General features: G+C 36.7%; 1 protein-coding gene across 1 annotated transcript; it reads right to left on the reverse strand.

Annotated features, from left to right (window-relative positions):
- Positions 1–7,171: 7,171 nt before the first annotated feature.
- On the reverse strand, positions 7,172–9,542 carry KPLCE (KPRP N-terminal and LCE C-terminal like protein). Its single transcript, XM_074220522.1, has 2 exons — positions 9,493–9,542; positions 7,172–8,339 (listed from the first exon to the last, which is right to left on the reverse strand). Exon 2 carries the CDS (start codon positions 8,311–8,313, stop codon positions 7,441–7,443), a length of 873 nt encoding a protein of 290 aa, XP_074076623.1. The 5' UTR covers positions 8,314–8,339; positions 9,493–9,542; the 3' UTR covers positions 7,172–7,440.
- Positions 9,543–19,035: the final 9,493 nt, after the last annotated feature.

Below are 19,035 nucleotides of genomic sequence, written 5' to 3' on the forward strand. Positions count from 1 at the left end.
GCAGGGGGAAGGGGTGGGGATGTGAATAAAGGAGGAGAGGATGGACCATGGGGGGAGACTGGTCAGATATAACACATTTTCTCTTTTACTTCTTGCAAGGGGCTGGGATTGGAAGGCCTACCCAGGACCATGGGGCCAGGTGGATTCTGGGCCTAAGAGGTGGTATGGGGGCTCAGGGCTTCTTGGCCCCAGGACCAGGATCTGTCTGCTGCACCACTCAGCTACCCTACAGCAGAGTCAGAGTGAAAGGAGAGAGAAAATATAGTACATGGTAGTGGAGAAATAAGAAAGGAGGGAGTTGCAATCAGCAATGGCAACAGTAGAAAAATATGGAAATAACTTTTGTGATGGACTTATCATAAAGAATGTGATCCACCCGTGACAGAGTTGTTGGTGTTGGAACAAAGACTGAAGCACATTTTTGTTATTATTATTTGGGGGAGGGTGCAGGGGCAAGTGGGGCTGGGTGGCCTGCCTGGGGTCACATAAAAAAGATCACCTGCCTGGAGTGATCTTTGGGTGTCTGGGGCCAGATTTGGACCCAGGTGCTCCTGGCTCAAGGGCCAATGTTCTGTCTGCCATCCAGCCACCCCTACTATTATTACTATTTTATTTTATTTTGGGTCTTTCTTTTTTTCTTCTTTTTGGTTTTTGCAGGGCAGTGGGGATCAGGTGGCTTGCATGTCACATGGCTGGGTGATTGCTGGGTCTACGGGGCTGGATGTGGGCTCAGGTGCTCGTGGCTCCAGGGCTGGTGCTTCGTCCATTGTGCCACCTGGCCATACCTACAATTATTACTATTATTTTTTTTTATTTTAATTTTCTTTCTCTCCCCTTTACTTTTTTTCGCCCAAGCAAGTCTATCTATATTCATGGGGGGAGGAGTATTTTTGTTTACTTGTAAACAAGAATATTTTATTAATGTAAAAAAATTTGTACAAAATGAGAATAAAAAATAAATTTAAAAAAAAGAAAAAAGAAAGACTAGTATTCTCTGGAAGATTCAGAAAAGATATCAACAAGAATAAAAATAACTGGCATTACACAGTCCCTTAAAGGTGGCAAAGTACTCTATAAATACTCTTATTCAATCCTCATAACAGCCCTAAAGCAGTAGGTCCTATTATTATCCCCACTTTAAAGATAAGGAAACTAAGGCAAACAGTTCCTTCAAGTACTTAAAAACCCACCATCTCTGGCCTTCTTTCTCTCATCTCAGTTTAACTAAACCCAGTGATCACACCCTTAGTGATCATGACACTGGTCAAGTTTTGCCTGCCTCAGAAATTTTTTCTTCTTGAACAGGACCTAACAAGATTTCTAAACCATATTCATGGACTTAAGCCAGTTTTATATCACCCATTCCAATAAAAGAGAGAATGGCACCACCCCAGTTTCACCAACTGAAACAGTACAGACTTGTCACTCCAAATATAGATTGTGAGCCTTAGCCTTGGTTGAGTGGAGATTACAGAGAATATAAAAACATATCTCTTTGAGCAGTATATACCAGTTTAGGGAAAGGAAGTCATTGGTAGAACAAGAAGACTAGAATGCCTTGAGGAAAGGGTCCTCAATTACCTAGGACACTAATCTACAGCTAGTGGATAACTCCTATGAGTTTTGAGGACTTAGTCCAAGGAACCCTACCTCTTTTTGTACCATAGACCCTTTTGGCAGATTATTGAAACCTATGGACCTCATCCTCAGAATAATATTTTTATACCACAAAATAATATATATAGTGCTACAAGGGAAACCAATTAGTGGAAATATATTTATCAAAATCTTTTTAAAAGCAAGTTCACTTGCAGCAGGTAAAGAACCTCAGACAATTTCAACAGAAGTACATATATTAAGATAGTTTTATTATCACATATATGGTAATACCATCATAGTTATTTTACCCATTATTAAGTTTACGTAAATGACATATACCTAAGAACCTTAGGTATCTTGGCATTTGGAAGTTTCTCAATGTGTTTAGTTGAATCTACACATCCTAAGGAGAGCATTAAAATTGTGCTCTCTAATGTAACTTCCAGGTTAGTCTTTGAGAACACTTTTGGCCTCTAGGGACCCAGCTCTTCAAGGGCCTGTTGTTATATTTCTCTTCTTGAGTATAAGTTTACAACCATTCATGTGGACCTAATATGTCCTTCAAATCAAGGAGAGTCAAGGAGTCTTAAGGGGTCTATTCCTGAGGGGTATAAAGTATGTTCAGGGAAGACTAAGTATAAGGGATGTTGAGTTCTTTTCAAGGCTGCTCATCCCCCTTTGGTGTCCACCTGGCACTCAGCTCTCACCCATGGCTCCAAAAAAGATGTAGAATGTACAGTGACCCCACCCTGGTAAACCATCTGAGCAGAGGAGCTAAACCAGGTTGAGAGTAATTGAGGGGTCTCAAACCCTTCAGTGAGTTAGGGGGATGGCTACCCTAAGATTTTGAAGACTTTCCCCCAGGGGAAGAAGTAGATGAGAACAATTTGTCCCAATAGCCAAGAAGGCTGCTGAAGCAGGCATTGTGGAGTATTTAGAGCTTGATTAGTCATCAAAGATATCAAGATTAGCCAGTGCATTTCAAGTCATCACTAATAATCTTGACTTTGTCTTGATTCTGATGACTTGGAAGAGAGTGAGGTCTATGACTTGGTGCAGCTCTGTCTCACTTAAATCCAATTTAAGCTTTAATCAAAAGACACCATCCATACATTTTACCATCTTTACCTATCAAAGTCCTAAAGTGACAGGTAAGTGACAAAGCAGCCAGTGTAGATACACAGGGACCTATAATCACAACCCTGCAAACAAGTTATGGGGTTGTCTTCTTACTGAAAGCAGCCTTCTGAGTGTCTGAGCTGTCTATTTTGGGGGGGATGGTTTGTAAGGTAATAGGGTTAAGTGACTTGCCCAAGGTCACACAGCTAGGTAATTAATAAGTGTCTGAGGGTGAATTTGAACTCAGGTTCTCTTGACTCCAGGGCTGCTATTCTATCCACTGTGCCACCTAGCAGCCCTGAGCTGCCTATTTTTTTTAATTTTAATAAATTTATTATATGTAAAGACAGTTTTTGCCATTCTTTTTTGAAAAGTTTCCTCCCACTTTTTCCTTCCCACAACCTAAGGTAGCCAGTAATCTGATATAGGTATACATTCACAATCATGTTACCATCTTTCCATATTGGTCATACTATGAAAGAATCAGAACAAAAAAGGAAAAGCCACAAGAAAGAATAAACAAATTTTAAAAAGTGAAAATAGTTTGCTTTGATCTGCATTCAGACTTCATAGTTCTTTCTCTTGGATGTAAATGGGTTTTTCCATCACAAGTCTTTTAGAATTGTCTTTGATTGTATTTGTAATTTTTTGTATTTGTATATTTGTATATATTGGTGAAAAGAACCATATCATATCATAGCTGATCATCACATAATGTTGCTGTTACTGTGTACAATGTTTTCCTGGTTCTGCTCCCTTCACTCAGCATAAGTTCATGTAAATGTTTCTAGGAATTTCTGAAATCCACATGTGAGAAGCCTTTTTTAAGGATCATTCTGCTTCCCTCCAGAACTAAAGTATAGGCAAAACTTACATAGATACGAAATGCTTAGCCCAGTAAGAAGGGAGAACAAATTCAGTTTTATGCTGATAGTAACAATCCAAAATCCTGAAGACTATTTATGGACAAAGACCTTTGATGCCTCTTAACTACTCAGTGCTGATGGAGAAAAATTGATTAGTGATAAAGACATGATCCTAGAGAGATGGGCTGAAACTTCCATAATATTCCCAACAGACAACATCAATCAATGCTGAAGCCATTGGCTTGAAGTCAACCTCTCCCTAGCTGAACTTCCAACTGAAGAAGAGGTTTGGAATATCTTTGGTTTTGATTGCTTCTCTCCTGAGCAAAGTACTTGGTGCTGATTATATTTCAGCTGAAATTTAAAAGATAAGGGGACAGCTACAAGGAGACAGAAATTTTCCAGGTTATATGGCAAGAGGAGGTTATTCCCCAGAATTTCAAGAATGCCTCCACTGTCCATATCTCTAAGGGTAAAGGAAATAGATTGTCTTATGACAATCACAGGGAAAATCTCTCTCTTAGTCAATGCCTGCAATATTCTTTCCAGAGTCCTTCTTAATAGTCTGACCCTTCAGCTGAGAACAAATGTGGCTTCAGAAAAGGTCAAGGAACAGTCAATATGGTGTTTGCTGTCCTATAACTCCAAGAGAAATGCCAAGAGCAGAACAGAATTCTGGAAAAGTCACTTTACTCAAATCTTTTTTTTCCACTATGTAAAATACAGCATTTGGTGTTAAAGAACAGAAAAACAGCAAGTGCAGAATGCAGTGAGACTTGAATATCAGAAAAACAAGCTTGTAAGTGAATAAAAAGCATTCACATAGCTTTCAACATAATTTACAGAATAAATGAGGCAAGCTTTGTTCCACATCCTCTTCAGTCTCTTCCTCAAATTCTCCTTCTTTAGCTGAGGCATCCTGATACTGCTGATCCACAGAAATCAAATCATTAAACTGCTTTAGTGAATAAATTCCATTTCATCCATGTCCTCTCCAGTATACCAGTGTAGGAAAGACTTTTTGTAAAACATGTCTGCAAACTGTTCCAAAATATGTTTAAAGAGCTCTTGGATGGCAGTCCTGTTACCAATGACAGTGGCAAACATTTTCAGGGCCCAGGGTGGAATGTCCCAAATGACTGCTTTCACATTGTAGGGATCCATTCAACAAAGAAACTTGTTCTTGTTTTGAACATTGAGCATTTTCTTGTCTACTTCCTCCATAGATATACAGCTTCTGAATACAGCTGCCATGCTAGTGCCCATGCCATGGGTCATAAGGAGCCATCTTGTTCTTTTCATCAAATATCTGCTGAGTGAGCTCTGGCACAGTTAATGTATGGTACTGCTGACTGCCATGGCTAAGCCAGACAAAAAGAACAGCAGACAGGGAACAGAGCCCATGTTCCCTGTCAGCTTATGCAATTCAGCATTAAACTGCCCTAAGATATGTAAGCAAGTGGTGATGCCATTCATGGTTGCCAGCACCAGGTGGTTTAAATCAATACATGAAAGTGGTCAGTTTCAGAATTCTGAAAAAAGATATAATAAAGGGCTTCATGATCAATACTATAAATTTCATCTATATTTTCTATAAGCTAATGAACTGATCCTGTGAAGAATGATGGTGTATACAGTGTTCATCCATCTGATCAAGTCCTTTAATGCTGTCAGTTGTGAGGACTTTCAAAATTTGCCTGGAGAAGTTCTTCATTACAGCAAATCAATTGCATGATGGCATGCTTACCTGGGTTCTGGATAATTTTACTAGTCACCAATGAAATGAAGCAAGACCGCGTGCTTTTTAGAATGAAGCTTTCAGTCATTTTGTCAGATGCCTTCAACAAGGATGAAAAAGAAATCGAAGTCAGCTGCCACACTGATGGTAAAATATTTGACTTGAAAAGGCTACAAAAGGTTCAAAGTGGAGGGAGAAGTGGTACAAGATCTTTTTAGTAACAGAGATTGTGCACTCATTGCAGCTTCTGAAGCTGAGGATCAACAAAGTATGGCTCAATTCTCAGCTGCTTGTGTTCATTTTGGCCTAACAATTAATGTCAAGAAAACTTAGATGCTCCACCACCCAGTACCACATCATCCATACATGGACTATCAGTTATAGTAAATAGTGAAGTTTTGAAGATTGTGGTTAAATTCACTTACCTTGGCAGTATATTTTCCAGGGATGTATACATAGATGATTAAGTTGACACACCCTTTGCCAGAGCTAAGTTCAGCATATGGGAGGCTCCAAACTGCCTGCCAAAGTGAAATTCTTCAGAATCTCTGTTCTGACCTCATTGTTGAATTCCTGTGAAACCTGGACAGTTACCAGAATCATACCAGGAAACTGAATTGCTTCCATTTGAATTGTCTTGGGAAGATTCTGAAGATCACCTGGCCAGCTAAAGTACTAGACCCTGAAGGCCTTTCTTTACCAAGTTAAATTGCCAAGTATTCAAACTCTGCTGTAGAAAACTCAACTCTGATGGATTGGCCACATTGTTCGAATGCCAAATGTGTGTTTGCTTAAAAGACTATTTTATGGAGAACTCACACAAAGCAAGCACTCACATGGAGGTTGGAAAAAGGACACAAGGATACAAAAACACTCTTAAGATCTTTCTGAAGAGCTTTGGATTCAGTGACATGAGAGACACTAACAAATGACCACCCAGCATTGTGTGTCTATATCGAAGAAGGTGCTGTATGCTCTCTGAGCAAAGCAGAATTGCAGTAGCACAAAGAATCTTCACTCCAAATGTTCATAGGGACTATTTTTGCCCAACCTGTGTTAAAGCCTTCCAATTTTGTATTGGTTTGATCAGCTACAGATGGATGCACTCTATCTTGACTCTAATGTAGTGATTTCCTTTTGATCCTTCAAGAAAGGGCAACAACCAACCAAGTATCACCTGAGTATAGTATGAGGAGAGGGGGAAGGGATAGATTCAGAGTCAGGAAAATCAGCATTTGGATTCCAGTTTACTATTTGTGCAACTTTCAGTAAGTTATTTAATCTTTCCAGTCCTCATTCTCACATCTGCAAACTGAGGGGACTAGAAGTTGCCTAAGGTCATAGATAGGTATTCAATCATGTCCAACTTATTGGGACCTCATTTGGGGTTTTCTTCACAAAGTTACTGGAACTGTTTGCCATTTTCTTCTCTAGCTCATTTTACAGATTAGAAAATTGAGACAAACATTAAATGACTTGCTCAGGGTCACATAACTAGTAAGTATTTGAAGTCAGATTTAAACTCAGAAAGATGAGGCTTTCTGACTCCAGGCCTAGTGCTCTATCTACTCTACCACCTAGCTGCCTAAGATCAAATATAGCTCTAAATCTATGACACTATGATCCTTCATTACAGTCTACTCTATTAGTGATCAGGAGAAGATTTATAGCTCAAGAGAGACCTTCATTTCATCCCCTGAGCAATTTTAAATGGAACCATTCTCTGTGTATTCTGGAAAAAACTTGGCCCACCCTTGCCCCTCCCTCTGTGCTCTTCCTGATTTTCAGGTGCAGAAAGAAGTAAGGTCCTGGAGAAGTTAAGCAGAGGGAAAATGATCACACAGGGAACTGTCATAAATTACATTCTCAGTTTTATTGTTGCACAAGTTTTTTTTTTCCCCTTTTTTGAGCTAACTCTAGCAGGCAGCCTTAGAAAAGAAGTAAGCATGGTACAGAAAACATGTTAGAAATTTTTTATCTCTGTTCTCCTCCAAACCATTGTTGTTTCAGATATGAGAGGACTGGGATTACTCCCGGTAATCAGTTGCTAGAATCAGTTGGTTGAGAATAGGAATTTAGCAGGAGATGGTGGAGAAGGTTGGATGAATGTCAATTCTTCTAACAACAATCATCGTCATCATTGGCACAACAGCAGACAGGGCCACAGGCGTTCATGGGTATGATTCCCAAGCAGCAGCATCCACCTTCACAACAGCCAGAGCTGCCACAGCCAGAGCTGCAACAACCAGAGCTGCAACAGCCAGTGCTGCAACCACCAGATCCCTCACCATAGCCTAGGTAGTCTTCACGGCACTGGGGCCCACGAATCCAGCGTCTCAGGGGCCTCACCCCAAAACTCATTGGAGCAGCGGGGCAGCTAGTAGTACCACAGGAACTGGAAGTATAATAAGAAGATGGTGCCAAGTACTGGACAGAAGGAGCCCGCATATAATAAGTCTGCGTCTGGTAGGGAACACTCTGGACATAGCAAGTCTGTGTCTGGCAAGGTGCTGGGCATTTCACAGTGGTAGTCTGACATGGAGGTGGGCATTTCACAGTGGTAGTCTGACACGGAGTTGGGCACTTCACAGTGGTAGTCTGACATGGAGCTGGACATTTCACATAGGTAGTCTGGCATGGTGGTGCACATTTCACAAAGGTAGTCTGGCATGGCGGTGCACATTTCACAAAGGTAGTCTGACATGGTGGTGCACATTTCACATAAGTAGTCTGACATGGAGGTGGGCATTTCACATAGGTAGTCTGGCAAGGTGGTGGACATTTCACACAAGAACTCTTAGACTGGCCTTTCTGGAAGAAAGAAGAAGCTCCTTGTATGAAGGAAGTCTTAGACTGGCATGATTCTGGTCCACTTCCATAGGAAGCCTGTGCCTGGCCTGGAGCCGGGCCTTGGGTGGTTTGGATGGGCCCTGAAGCTGAGCCCTTCACACAACATGGCAGGATCTGGGGTTGCTTCTGCTGGTCGCACATTTTTTTTTCTTCTTCAAGGGTTGAATCTGAAAGGGGGAGAATACAATAGAATAGTGAAATGAGAAGACATTTTTAGAATTTTGAGTCATCTATTAAACATTTGGGGGAATTAAACAATTACATTTAAAATATCTTCATGTGGTAGAATTACAGTATAGGGAGATAGAATTCTAGATCTGGATCTACCACTGGTAATTAGATTAGATAATCTCTTAATTCTAATTTTCAATTAAAGATCAACTCCTTTGCTTTATGTTCAAGAAAACTATGATTCTGAGAAATAGATCCAAGAACTCTTCCAAGGTTACCCAGCAAGAAAATGGAAGAGAAAAGATTTAACTCAGGTCTCCTGACTTCCAATCCAAAATTCTTTCCCCTATATAGGCACTTCTTTCACATGCCCTGACACACAAGCATGTTATCTTTTCTCTGAAATTACCTTCCATACTCACCACTACCACCACTCCCTCCCTCATTAAATTGTGAGCTTCCTGAAGGAAAGGATATTTTCTTTGTAGACCCAGGCTCAGAACTGTGTCTAGTATATAGTACTAGATAAATATATATTTACATAAATAAGTACATAGTGTTTGATAAATGCTTGTTGATATTCTAGTCTATTCTACTCTATTCTTTTCTTTCTTTTCCTTTTCCTTTCCTTTTCTATTCCTTTCCACCTTATTCTCTATTTTTCTTGTCTAATTTGTGGATTATTTTTAAAATGTGGTAAATTCCTGGGCAATTTCTACCTCTTTGGCCTCCTTTTTTCACCACTTAATCTCAGGTGTGGCATGGGAAGGCAAACTCATTTTGATAGTAATCTGGGTCAAAGAAATTTCCAAACTGAATCTTACCAGTTGTGAAAAGAAAGGTGTAACACATCAGAAAACTAAATATTTCCTTCTGAATTATCCACTGCTTTAGACTATCTCATAAAATAGATATTTAAGAGTTGACTGCAAATACAGGCAAGACCCAAGATTATCCTAAAACAATTTACCAACATAGGATACAGTACTCTAACTTTTATATATTCACCCAGATCTTACCTAGACCTTTCCTTCCTGCCATCTCCATTTGGATGTCTCAGTAACAATTTAGTTCAGAATTTTCTGGCATCAAGTTAGCAAAACCCTTCATTCTACTTTATCACCACTCTTGATACCCAGAGATACTCACCCTCTTTTTAGACTGGAGTAGGTTTTGAGAAGACAGATGCTGTGAGAAGTATAGGACTAGGAGTCTTTTTATAAGGGGCTCTTATCTCTGACTCTTGGTATGAGATAATTTATTGGCATCTAATTCTTTCATAAGACAGTTGGGCACCCCATGACCAAGTCTGGCATTCCATTAACCAGATTCCTTCTCCATATAGCTGTCCCTTCAGTCACAGGTAGAACATGACACTCTGTTCAATGCTCAGTCTTCAGGAGTATCATAGAGAAAAATAAAAAATGGGCTTCCTTTTTCATGCTTATAAATCCTCATATATTTAAAAGGAATATTCTCTAGGAATATTTGATTCTAGACCATACTATATATCAAACATATAACAGTGGGCAACATGCCTGAGTTTCCAGAACCAGATTAAAATGTAATTGGGAAATATTTAACAAAATTAACAAAAAAGTAATGGAATTTAGAAAACTTTAATATATGATTTCAAAGTCAACATGGGGGCCTTAGGAATCCTTATGAATGATTTAATGGCTCCTGTTTCTATTCAAGTTTGATGTCACTGGTCCAGATCACTCAGTTTTTCAAAGTATTTAATAGTCTGAAACTTTAATAAATGCATTATTTGAGTTCTAGGGCTGTGTGCAACTCTCTGAGGGTTTCAAGATGCTGTCTCAGATAAGGGTTATGCTTCAGAAAATTCACAGTGTAGCCCAAGTCAAAGCTGAGGCCACAAATTCATTGTTGCCAATGATTGTTTGAGTTCACTGTGAAAACAAATACCTCCAAAGAAAAGACCAAAAAAATTTTAAAGAGCTTGTTCTCTGGTAGGCTATACTATATAGGATATAAAAATAAATAAATAGAAAGCAAAAATAAAAACAAAATAATTCCTGTCTTCAAGGAGTTTACATTAACCTGAAGGAGCAGAAGGATACATGTACTACAGATAAGAAAATAGAAAATAATTTGAGATAGTCAGGCACAGTGATGTGTGTCTGTAATTCCTGTTTCTGGGTAGGCTGAGATTGATGGATTACTGAAATAGGGAGTTTCTGAGTTTCAGTCAGTAAAAACAAAAGCTTTGGGATCTCTAAGTTAAGTGTAACAGCAAAATAATGAGTCCCTAGTAGTGGAAGGTAAGTAAACTTCTTAAAGAGGGGCAAACCAGTCCAGTTTCAGAAAACAATGGAGCTAGTTAAATCTCCTTTGCTGATAGGTATTGGGATCAAGCTCTTAAATGATCACTATATTTCCAGACTGGATTAGATAGAGAGATTTGGTCATTAATAACCACAACAATAATAATTTGAGGAGGAAGAGAGAACTAACAACTGGAGGCATCAGCAGGCTTCATGGAGGATGAAGCTGAGCCTTGATGGGAGATTAAAACACAGAAAGACACAGATAAAGATTCTGGGCAAGTCACTTAACTTCCCAAAGTTGTTGTAAAGATCAAATGAAATAATATTTGTAAAAGTGCTTAGCATAGTACCTAGAACATAGAAGGCACTATATTAAGGCTTATTCTCTTCCTTTTCTTCTCCTAGTCTCCATTTAAAGCATACCTATACCAGGCCTGTTCCCATTCCCTAGTTGTTTCTCCATTTGAAATTAGATTGATTCCTTCTGCATATGCTTTGCATTTACTTATTCATGGGCTGTATCTCTCAGAATTTTTATCTTTGTATCTTTAGTGTCTCTCATAGTGCCCTGAACATAGAAGATGCTTAATTAATGTTTGTTGAATTGAATTAAACTAAGAAATGAAAGGTTCAGGCTACAGACTCTACAAATGTTTGGTGGCAGGAAAGGAAATGTAAAGTTTTGGGCAAAGTAAGGAAAAAAAAACAAATATTATGAACTAAGAGATGTATTTCTGCTCAGATAATGTATGCCCATAGAAAGACATTTCCCTTCACGAGGCCTTTGTTTTCTTATCTGTAAAATGAGAAGGTTGGACTTGGATTAGGAATCGGGGTCAGAAAATTGTGACCTGAGGACCAAATCCACTCTCCACCTTTCTGTATTTGTAAGAACAGCAAAGTGAGAATGGTTTTTAAAATATTTTAAAACAATATTTTTCCCAATTACACATAAAGACAATTTTTAACATTTTTTAAAAGTTTTTGAGTTTCAAATTTTCTCCTTATCTCCCCCCCCCCAAAGATGGTAAGCAATTTGACAGGGAATGATTTTTACATTTTAAAATACAATAAAACTTTATTTTTAAATGTAAAAAATGTTTTTATCCAGGCCTCGGAAATGCAGGCTATGGGTTAGTTTTAACCCTCTACTGTAGTTTGCTGATCTCTGGACTAGTTGATCTCTAAGATTCCACTGACATCAACATTCTGTGATTCTGCTATTTACCTAAAACCAAGGAAAATTACAGAAAGTGTTTCCCACCATCCTCTAGCCACTGTTCCACCATATATACCAACTAGTGTCTTCTGAGGGAGCCCTGTGTGACTATACAGTCCAGGACATTTACCTATCATTGGGACCATGCTGGAAAGAGAATCCCCCTCCTTGACCTATTGTTGCTCATCATGTTAACAATTTATTAGTGTTAATAAAAGCAATAGTTGTAATAATAATAATCATAATCATCACTTGCATTTATGTATCATAATTAAATTTACATTGGGTTTTCTGTGTGACTTCTGCCCTATCATGAAAAATGTTGGAGCAAGAACTCTTGTTATGCCATTTCCTGATTCGCAGAGACTGTTGCTGGCATTCTCACTCATTGGTTTGACATCTATAGGGAATATTAACAGTATCTATGTAAGACAATACTCATACCACCTTACTGGAGTGGGTGGGGTACATTCTGCCCATTAGAAAAGTAAGATACCAAGAAGCTATGTGACTTGAGCAAGGACCTGGTGAATCACACTTTCCTAAATTAGATACAGCAGGATATGATTGCCATGCATCCTTATGGATTCAGACTTATAGAATCAGAGCATCATAGATTCAAAAACTAATACAATCATAGATTCAAGATAACAGAATCATGCAATCACAGAAAAAATAGAATCAAATTCTTAGAGGGATAAACTCTTAGAATCAGAGGGCTGAAAGAAATTTGAATATTGGAATTTTGTATACTCTCTGGAACACAATTCAGATTTTATCTTCTAAACTATACATTTTTCTTTTTTATTATTTTATTTATTTTTTCCAATTATTTGGAAAGGCAGTTTTTTGCATTCACCCTTTTGCAAACTTTGACTTCCACATTTTTCTATCATCCTCCCTCCCCATGGTAGCAAACTATCTTATTATAGGTTGTACATGTACAGTCATATTTAATGTATTTCTATCTTAGTCATGCTATGGAAGAAGAAATAGAACAAAGGGGGTAATCATAAGAAAGAAAGAAAGAAAGAAAGAGAGAGAGAGAGAGAGAGAGAGAGAGGGAGGGAGGGAGGGAGGGAGAGAGAGAGAGAGAGAGAGAGAGAGAGAGAGAGAGAGAGAGAGAAAATAAAAAAGAAATTTTTAAAAGTGAACAAACTCTGCTTTGTTCTGCATTCAGAATCCATAGGGGTTTTTTTTTGGGGGGGGGGGTTCTGGATGTGGACATCATTTTCCACAACAGATCTTTCAGGACAGTCCTTGATCACTGAACTACTGAGAGTTAAGTTCATTCATAATACTTGATCACAATGTTGCTGTTAATGTGTATAGATGTTTTCCTGATTCTGCTCACTTCACTCAGCATCAATTCATGTACGTCTTTCCAGGCTTTTCTAAAGTCAGGCTGATCATGATTTCTTGCAAAAAAAGTAGTTCTTCATCACATATCTTCATATACTGTAACTTGTTCAGTCATTCCCCAATTGATTAGTATTCCCTCAATTTCCAGTTCTTTGCCACTATAAAGAGTTTCTATAAATATTTTCATACATGTAGGTCTTTTCCCCTTTTTTATGATCTCTTTGGGATATAATCCTAGTAGTGGTATTGCTGGATCAAAGTGTATAAAACATAAATTATACTTTTCTTGATAACTTCAGCTATCAGAGCCCTCTCCCTCTTGAAATCACATTATTTTGAAAGTAATTTGTTTGTACTTAGCTATTTACATGTTTATTCCTTAGTAGAATATAAGCTCCTTGTGGGGCACCCAGTAGCCAAGATAGTATCTTGAACAATGTGGGCATTTATTCAATATTTGTGGAATTGAATTAAATTAAATTAATCTTGTCAAGATTACCTTACCTTGATGGAAGATAAATGAAATTTTAAATAATCTGGAAGCTACCTATTGTCTTTATAAAAACCTTTAGATCAAGAAGAAACACAAGTTACTCTATTTCCTAACTCTGGTCATTTCTCTTTTCTTATAATTAAAAGGTTTTTTTGTTTGTTATGTCATGACAATTTAACTCAATTATTCCTCCCCATCCCCATCCCTGAAATCCATCCCATATAACAAAAAGTATTTTTAGAGAAAACAAAATTAGTATACTGACTTATACATCAAAAAATTCAAAAATACATATAATATAAAACATCTTTTGACCTCTTACCTCCATAAAAGAATGGGTTTGGAATATTCTCTCACATCTCTTCATTCAAGTGCTATTTGATTTTAATAATGTTGTTATATTCACTTTTGAATTTTGTGTGTACAGTTCTTTTCATTTAACATCATTGTTGTTATTGTGTATATTGCTTTCTTGGTCCAACTTACTTTATTCTGCTTTAGTTCACATAGCTTGCCATGCTTCTCTGTATTTATCACACATCATTTCTTACAGCACAATAATATTCTATTATATTCATGTAACACATTTTGTTTAGTCATTCCTTAATCAATGGACATCTCCTTTGTTTTCAATTATTAACTATAACAAAAAGTATTACTATAACTATTTTGGAGTATAGGGACTTTCTTCTTATCAAAGACCTTCTTGTGGTAAAAGTCCATTAATGGAATCTCCAATTCAAAAAGTATGAGCATCTTAGTCAATAATTCCAAATTGCTTTCCAAAATGAGTATACAATTCCACCAACAATTTATTAGTGTGTCTTATCATTCCACAAAACTTCCATCAGGAACTATTGCCATTTTTTACTAAAATTTACCAATTTTCAAGGTGTGAAGTGAAACCTCAAAGTTGTTTTGATTTATTTTCTCTTCTTATTAATGTTTTGGCTGTGAATTTTTTTTTCTTGTGGTTGTGAATACTTTGTAATACTTCTTTTGGAACTGTTTGTTTATGCCCATGAAATATTTTTATATCAGGGAGTGGCTACTCATCATATTAATGTGTGAGTTTATTATTGGTTTATGTATCTTGGATAGCAAACCTTTATCAGAGAAATTTGATGCTTTTGATACTTTTACCGTTCTTCCACTTCCCATTTTATCCTTTTTTGTGTTAATTTTGTCTTTGAAGAAGCTTTTCAGTTTAAAGTAATCAAAATCATATATTTTATCTTTTGTAATTGCTTCTTTCTCTTATTTGATTAAGAATATATTTCCTACTATATAATTGTGAGAATTTTTTTCTTGCAGTATGATCTTTAAAATTAAGGTCATGTGGCTAGTTAAAATGATATATGAAATATGGTCTTGATGATCCAAATCCTAGTTTGACAGATTGCTTTCCAGCTTTCCTCACAGGTTTTCTCATAGAGGTAGTTTTTTCCTATTTATGTTTTCTACTTTATCAGACACTGAGCTATTGAGTTTCATTGTTTCTACTTCTCCTTTGTTAAGTCTGTTCCATTAATCTGTATTTCTATTTATTTTTAACCAATACCAGATGATTTTGAAGACTGTTACTCAAAATATAGTTTAAGGTCTGGAAATACTATTCCTCTTTCATTCTTTTCATCATTTTCCTTGATATCCTAGATCTTTTGTTTATTTTCAAATGAATTTTGTTATTCTTTTGTCAGGATTGGTATAATATTAAAATTCATTTTGGAAGTGTCATTTTTTATTCTATTGGCTATTGAGCACTGCATATTATTCCAGCTATTTAAATTGTTCTTTATTCATTTAAGAAACACTTTGTAATTGAATCCATACAGGTCTATTCTTCTTATTGCTCAGATAATGATTCCTTTATGAATTTAGATGCTAGCACATTTGGAGCATATAATTTTATTATTTATATTGGCTTGTGATTATGATTTCTTTTGACATAATGTAATTTCCTTGTTTATCCTTTTTGATTCTTTGAATATTTCTGTTTGCTTTTCCATTAGCATGATTGTGAATCCTGCTTTTTTGAGTTCACTCACATAGGGAAAAAACCCAAATTCCATCTCCTCCATTTTATTTTGGGTGTCTTTTGTTTTTTAAATGTGTTTCTGGTAAGCAACAGATTGTAGGGTTTGTTTTTTTCTCCATTCTTCAACTCATTTTCACTTTATTGTATTATTAATTCATTTATATTCAAAGTTCTAAGAATTAAAATTATACGATTTTCCCCCTTTTCTGTTACAGTAAACATAGTACTGTGATCCTTCATTTATTTTTTGCCTAATCTTTTTTGAGGTCACTCTGTTCCCACTGGCTCCTCTCATTCTTTATCTCTTTCCCTTTAGAATTTTCTTTATTGGTTCTTTCTCTCCTTTGATCAACTTATATAATTCTTCTTCTGTTTTTTCCCCAATAAGTCAAATTGATTTCCCTTTCCTTTTCTCCCCTGTAATAGTTTTTTAATTCATTATTCTTTCAAATTTCTTTTTTACGCCCTTTTTCAAAGGTGATTTCTCTCACTTTCTACCTTATTCAGGCTGTTTTTGTCTACTCTAGACCTCATTCTCTGGTACACAATCCCTATCTAGTCTTTATTCTCTGTACTATTCATGAATCAAAATTTCCAAGGTATCTTTTCTATACTGTTTCTGCTATTATTTTGTAGAGCTTGCACCACGGATTCTCCTTTTCCATTGTGTCTCATTCCCATAACAATGCCAAGTCTTACAGCTTTTGGGGAAGATGACACTCCATGCTAGGATCTCCATTACCACTGGCCCTGATTCTGCAATCCACCACTGATCATCACCCTCTAGTAATTAGTCTTTTTTTACCATTTGCCTCATCATCTCTTCCTTGCATTCATTTGTATCTTCCCATTCTCCCAATGTCATTTGCCCTCAGCAGTTCTAACTCCTCCCTCCCAAGGTAAGATTAGGATCTTTTCAAGTATCAAATCCCCCAGACCACCCTCAATATCCTTGCACTCAGAAGTATTCATCAATTGACCCCTCTCATACTACCAAGTAATGTATCCATCCTTTTCTTCCCCTTTTAATAATTCCCCCCTATTCTTTACCTACTCCCCTACAGGTCCTCTTTTTGAGACCAGGGGATCACCATCTCTTCACTGTTAACATGATCACATCACATATTCCTTTTTATTCTCCTATTCTCCTACCTTGCTTTCATGAACCCTCCATTTTGTAATGAAGTTCTACAAAAACAGTGATTCGCCTGTTGGTAAATGAATTTGCCAGATTCTGTTCATAACATCCCAAGCCTGCCTCTTTATTGTTATCTCCAATGGACGAATGTTTTCATCCCTATCTTCTTATATACATTTATTTTTTAAATTCAATTGTGTTTTATTTTCAGTTTCAAATGTTCTCCCTCCCTCCACACTTTCCCCCATCCATTGAGAAGGAAAGAAAAATAAAATCTATTAAAATTTCCATAGATGTGGAAAACAATATCACATTAGCTATTTTCCAAGAAGAAAAATCAAGGAAAAAATACTCAATCTCTTTCCAAATCCACTTTCTGGATGTGGACACCATAATTCATCATGAATTCTTTAGACTTATGGTTGGTCCCTGTGTTGGTTTGAATTACTAAGTCTTTCAGAATTGATAATATTTATAACATTGCTATTATTATGTAACTTGTTCTGGTTCTATGCTTATCAGTTCATATAAGTCTTCTCAGGTTTTACTGAAACTATCCCCTTAGTTATTTCTTAAAATACAGTAGTATTCCATCATATTCATATACTACAACTTCTTCAACCATGCCCCAATTGATAGGCATCCCCTCAATTTCCAATTTTTTCTAACCATAAAAAGAGTTGCTTTTTCATATATATGGGTTGTTTTCCTCTTTCTTTGATCTCTTTTTGTATAAAACTAATAACTATATCTCTCATTAAAGGGTACATACAGTTTAATACCCTTTAGGGTAAAGTTTCAAATTGCTTTACAGAATAGCTACCTTAGTTTACAACTCTATCAACAATTATTTTAATATGCATTTCTCCAATTTTTAGTGATATAGAGCATTTATTCAAATGATTATTGATAGCTTTGATTTCTCCCTCTGAAAGGCAACAATTCATATCCTTTGACCATTTATCCATTGGGCAATGTCTGAAATTTAGAAAGAAGGGGGTTTTTTTGTTTGCTTGTTTTAGGTTTTTTTAAGGCAGTGGGGTTAAGTGACTTGCCCGGGTTTACACAGCTAGGTAATCATTAAATGTCTGAGACCAAATTTGAACTCAGATCCTTCTGACTCCAGGACCTGCACTCTATCCACTGCACCACCTAGCTGAGAAAGTTTTTACTGCTCTCTCTGATGTCACTCTATTGCTTTCCTTGACTGCTGTATTTGTTCAGCTCTCTTGAATTTCTTTGGAGTTTTTGAGAGGTAAATAATCTCCTCAGTTCTGATTTTCTTTCTAAGAATGCTTCTTTACTGTCCAATGTCCTTCTTCCATTCCATATGAATAAGCACAAATTTGGATAGGTCACCCTATGTTGCATCCTAAGCTCCAGTGCTCTTTAGAACACACCATTTCATTCCCTCCTTTTTCTGGGGGGTGGAAAATAGTCTTTAGTCATTTGAATGTCCTTTCCTTTTTATTGGCAAATCTCCTAATATTGAAGAATTGTTCCATCTGAATTTAATTGTTAAATTTGATATATGTCTTGGAATTGGCATCCTTGGGTTTTTTTTTTTACATAGGCTTTTCATGTTTTATATTTGGAATCTCTTTTTTCTATAATTTCCTTCATTATGTATTAAGTTTTTTTGCCCTATCATGTTCTTTTGGAAGACATATGATCTTTAGATTGTCTCTACACATTGTGTTTTCAAAATCAATGTGTTTTCCTTGTATAGTTAACATATTTTCTCTTAGTGAGATTGATTTTTGTTTCTTATCTTTTAGATTGTCCTTCATGTCTATATATTTGTACTCCAATTTGCTGTGCTCTCTTTTGTTTCTTTGGTTAGACTTTCCACTGTAGATTCCAGTTTTTTCTGTTTTGTGTGTTATTTTTGCTTTGCAGGTCACAAAGTCTGCTTTCATGGTCCTCATTTCTCTTTTGAACCACTCAGGAGCATGATCTCCTCACATTCCACAGGATCCTCTGTTTCATCAAGTATTAGATCATTTTCCTTTGTTTTGTAGTATTTAATAATAGATGCCTGAATTTGTTTACTAATTATTGAAGTCATATTTCTCTCTGATATGTTATCCTAATGGTTTCTTGTATTTGGCTTCTTCTGTTTCTCATCATTAGCATTTCAGAGAGTTGTCT

The sequence above is a fragment of the Macrotis lagotis genome, chromosome 2 (genome assembly GCF_037893015.1).
Source record: "Macrotis lagotis isolate mMagLag1 chromosome 2, bilby.v1.9.chrom.fasta, whole genome shotgun sequence".
NCBI classification, from domain to species: domain Eukaryota; kingdom Metazoa; phylum Chordata; class Mammalia; order Peramelemorphia; family Peramelidae; genus Macrotis; species Macrotis lagotis.

What these genes read in the sequence shown, in the direction of transcription:
- KPLCE (XM_074220522.1), bottom strand. Translation starts at nt 8,313, where the DNA reads ATGTGCGACCAGCAGAAGCAACCCCAGATCCTGCCATGTTGTGTGAAG.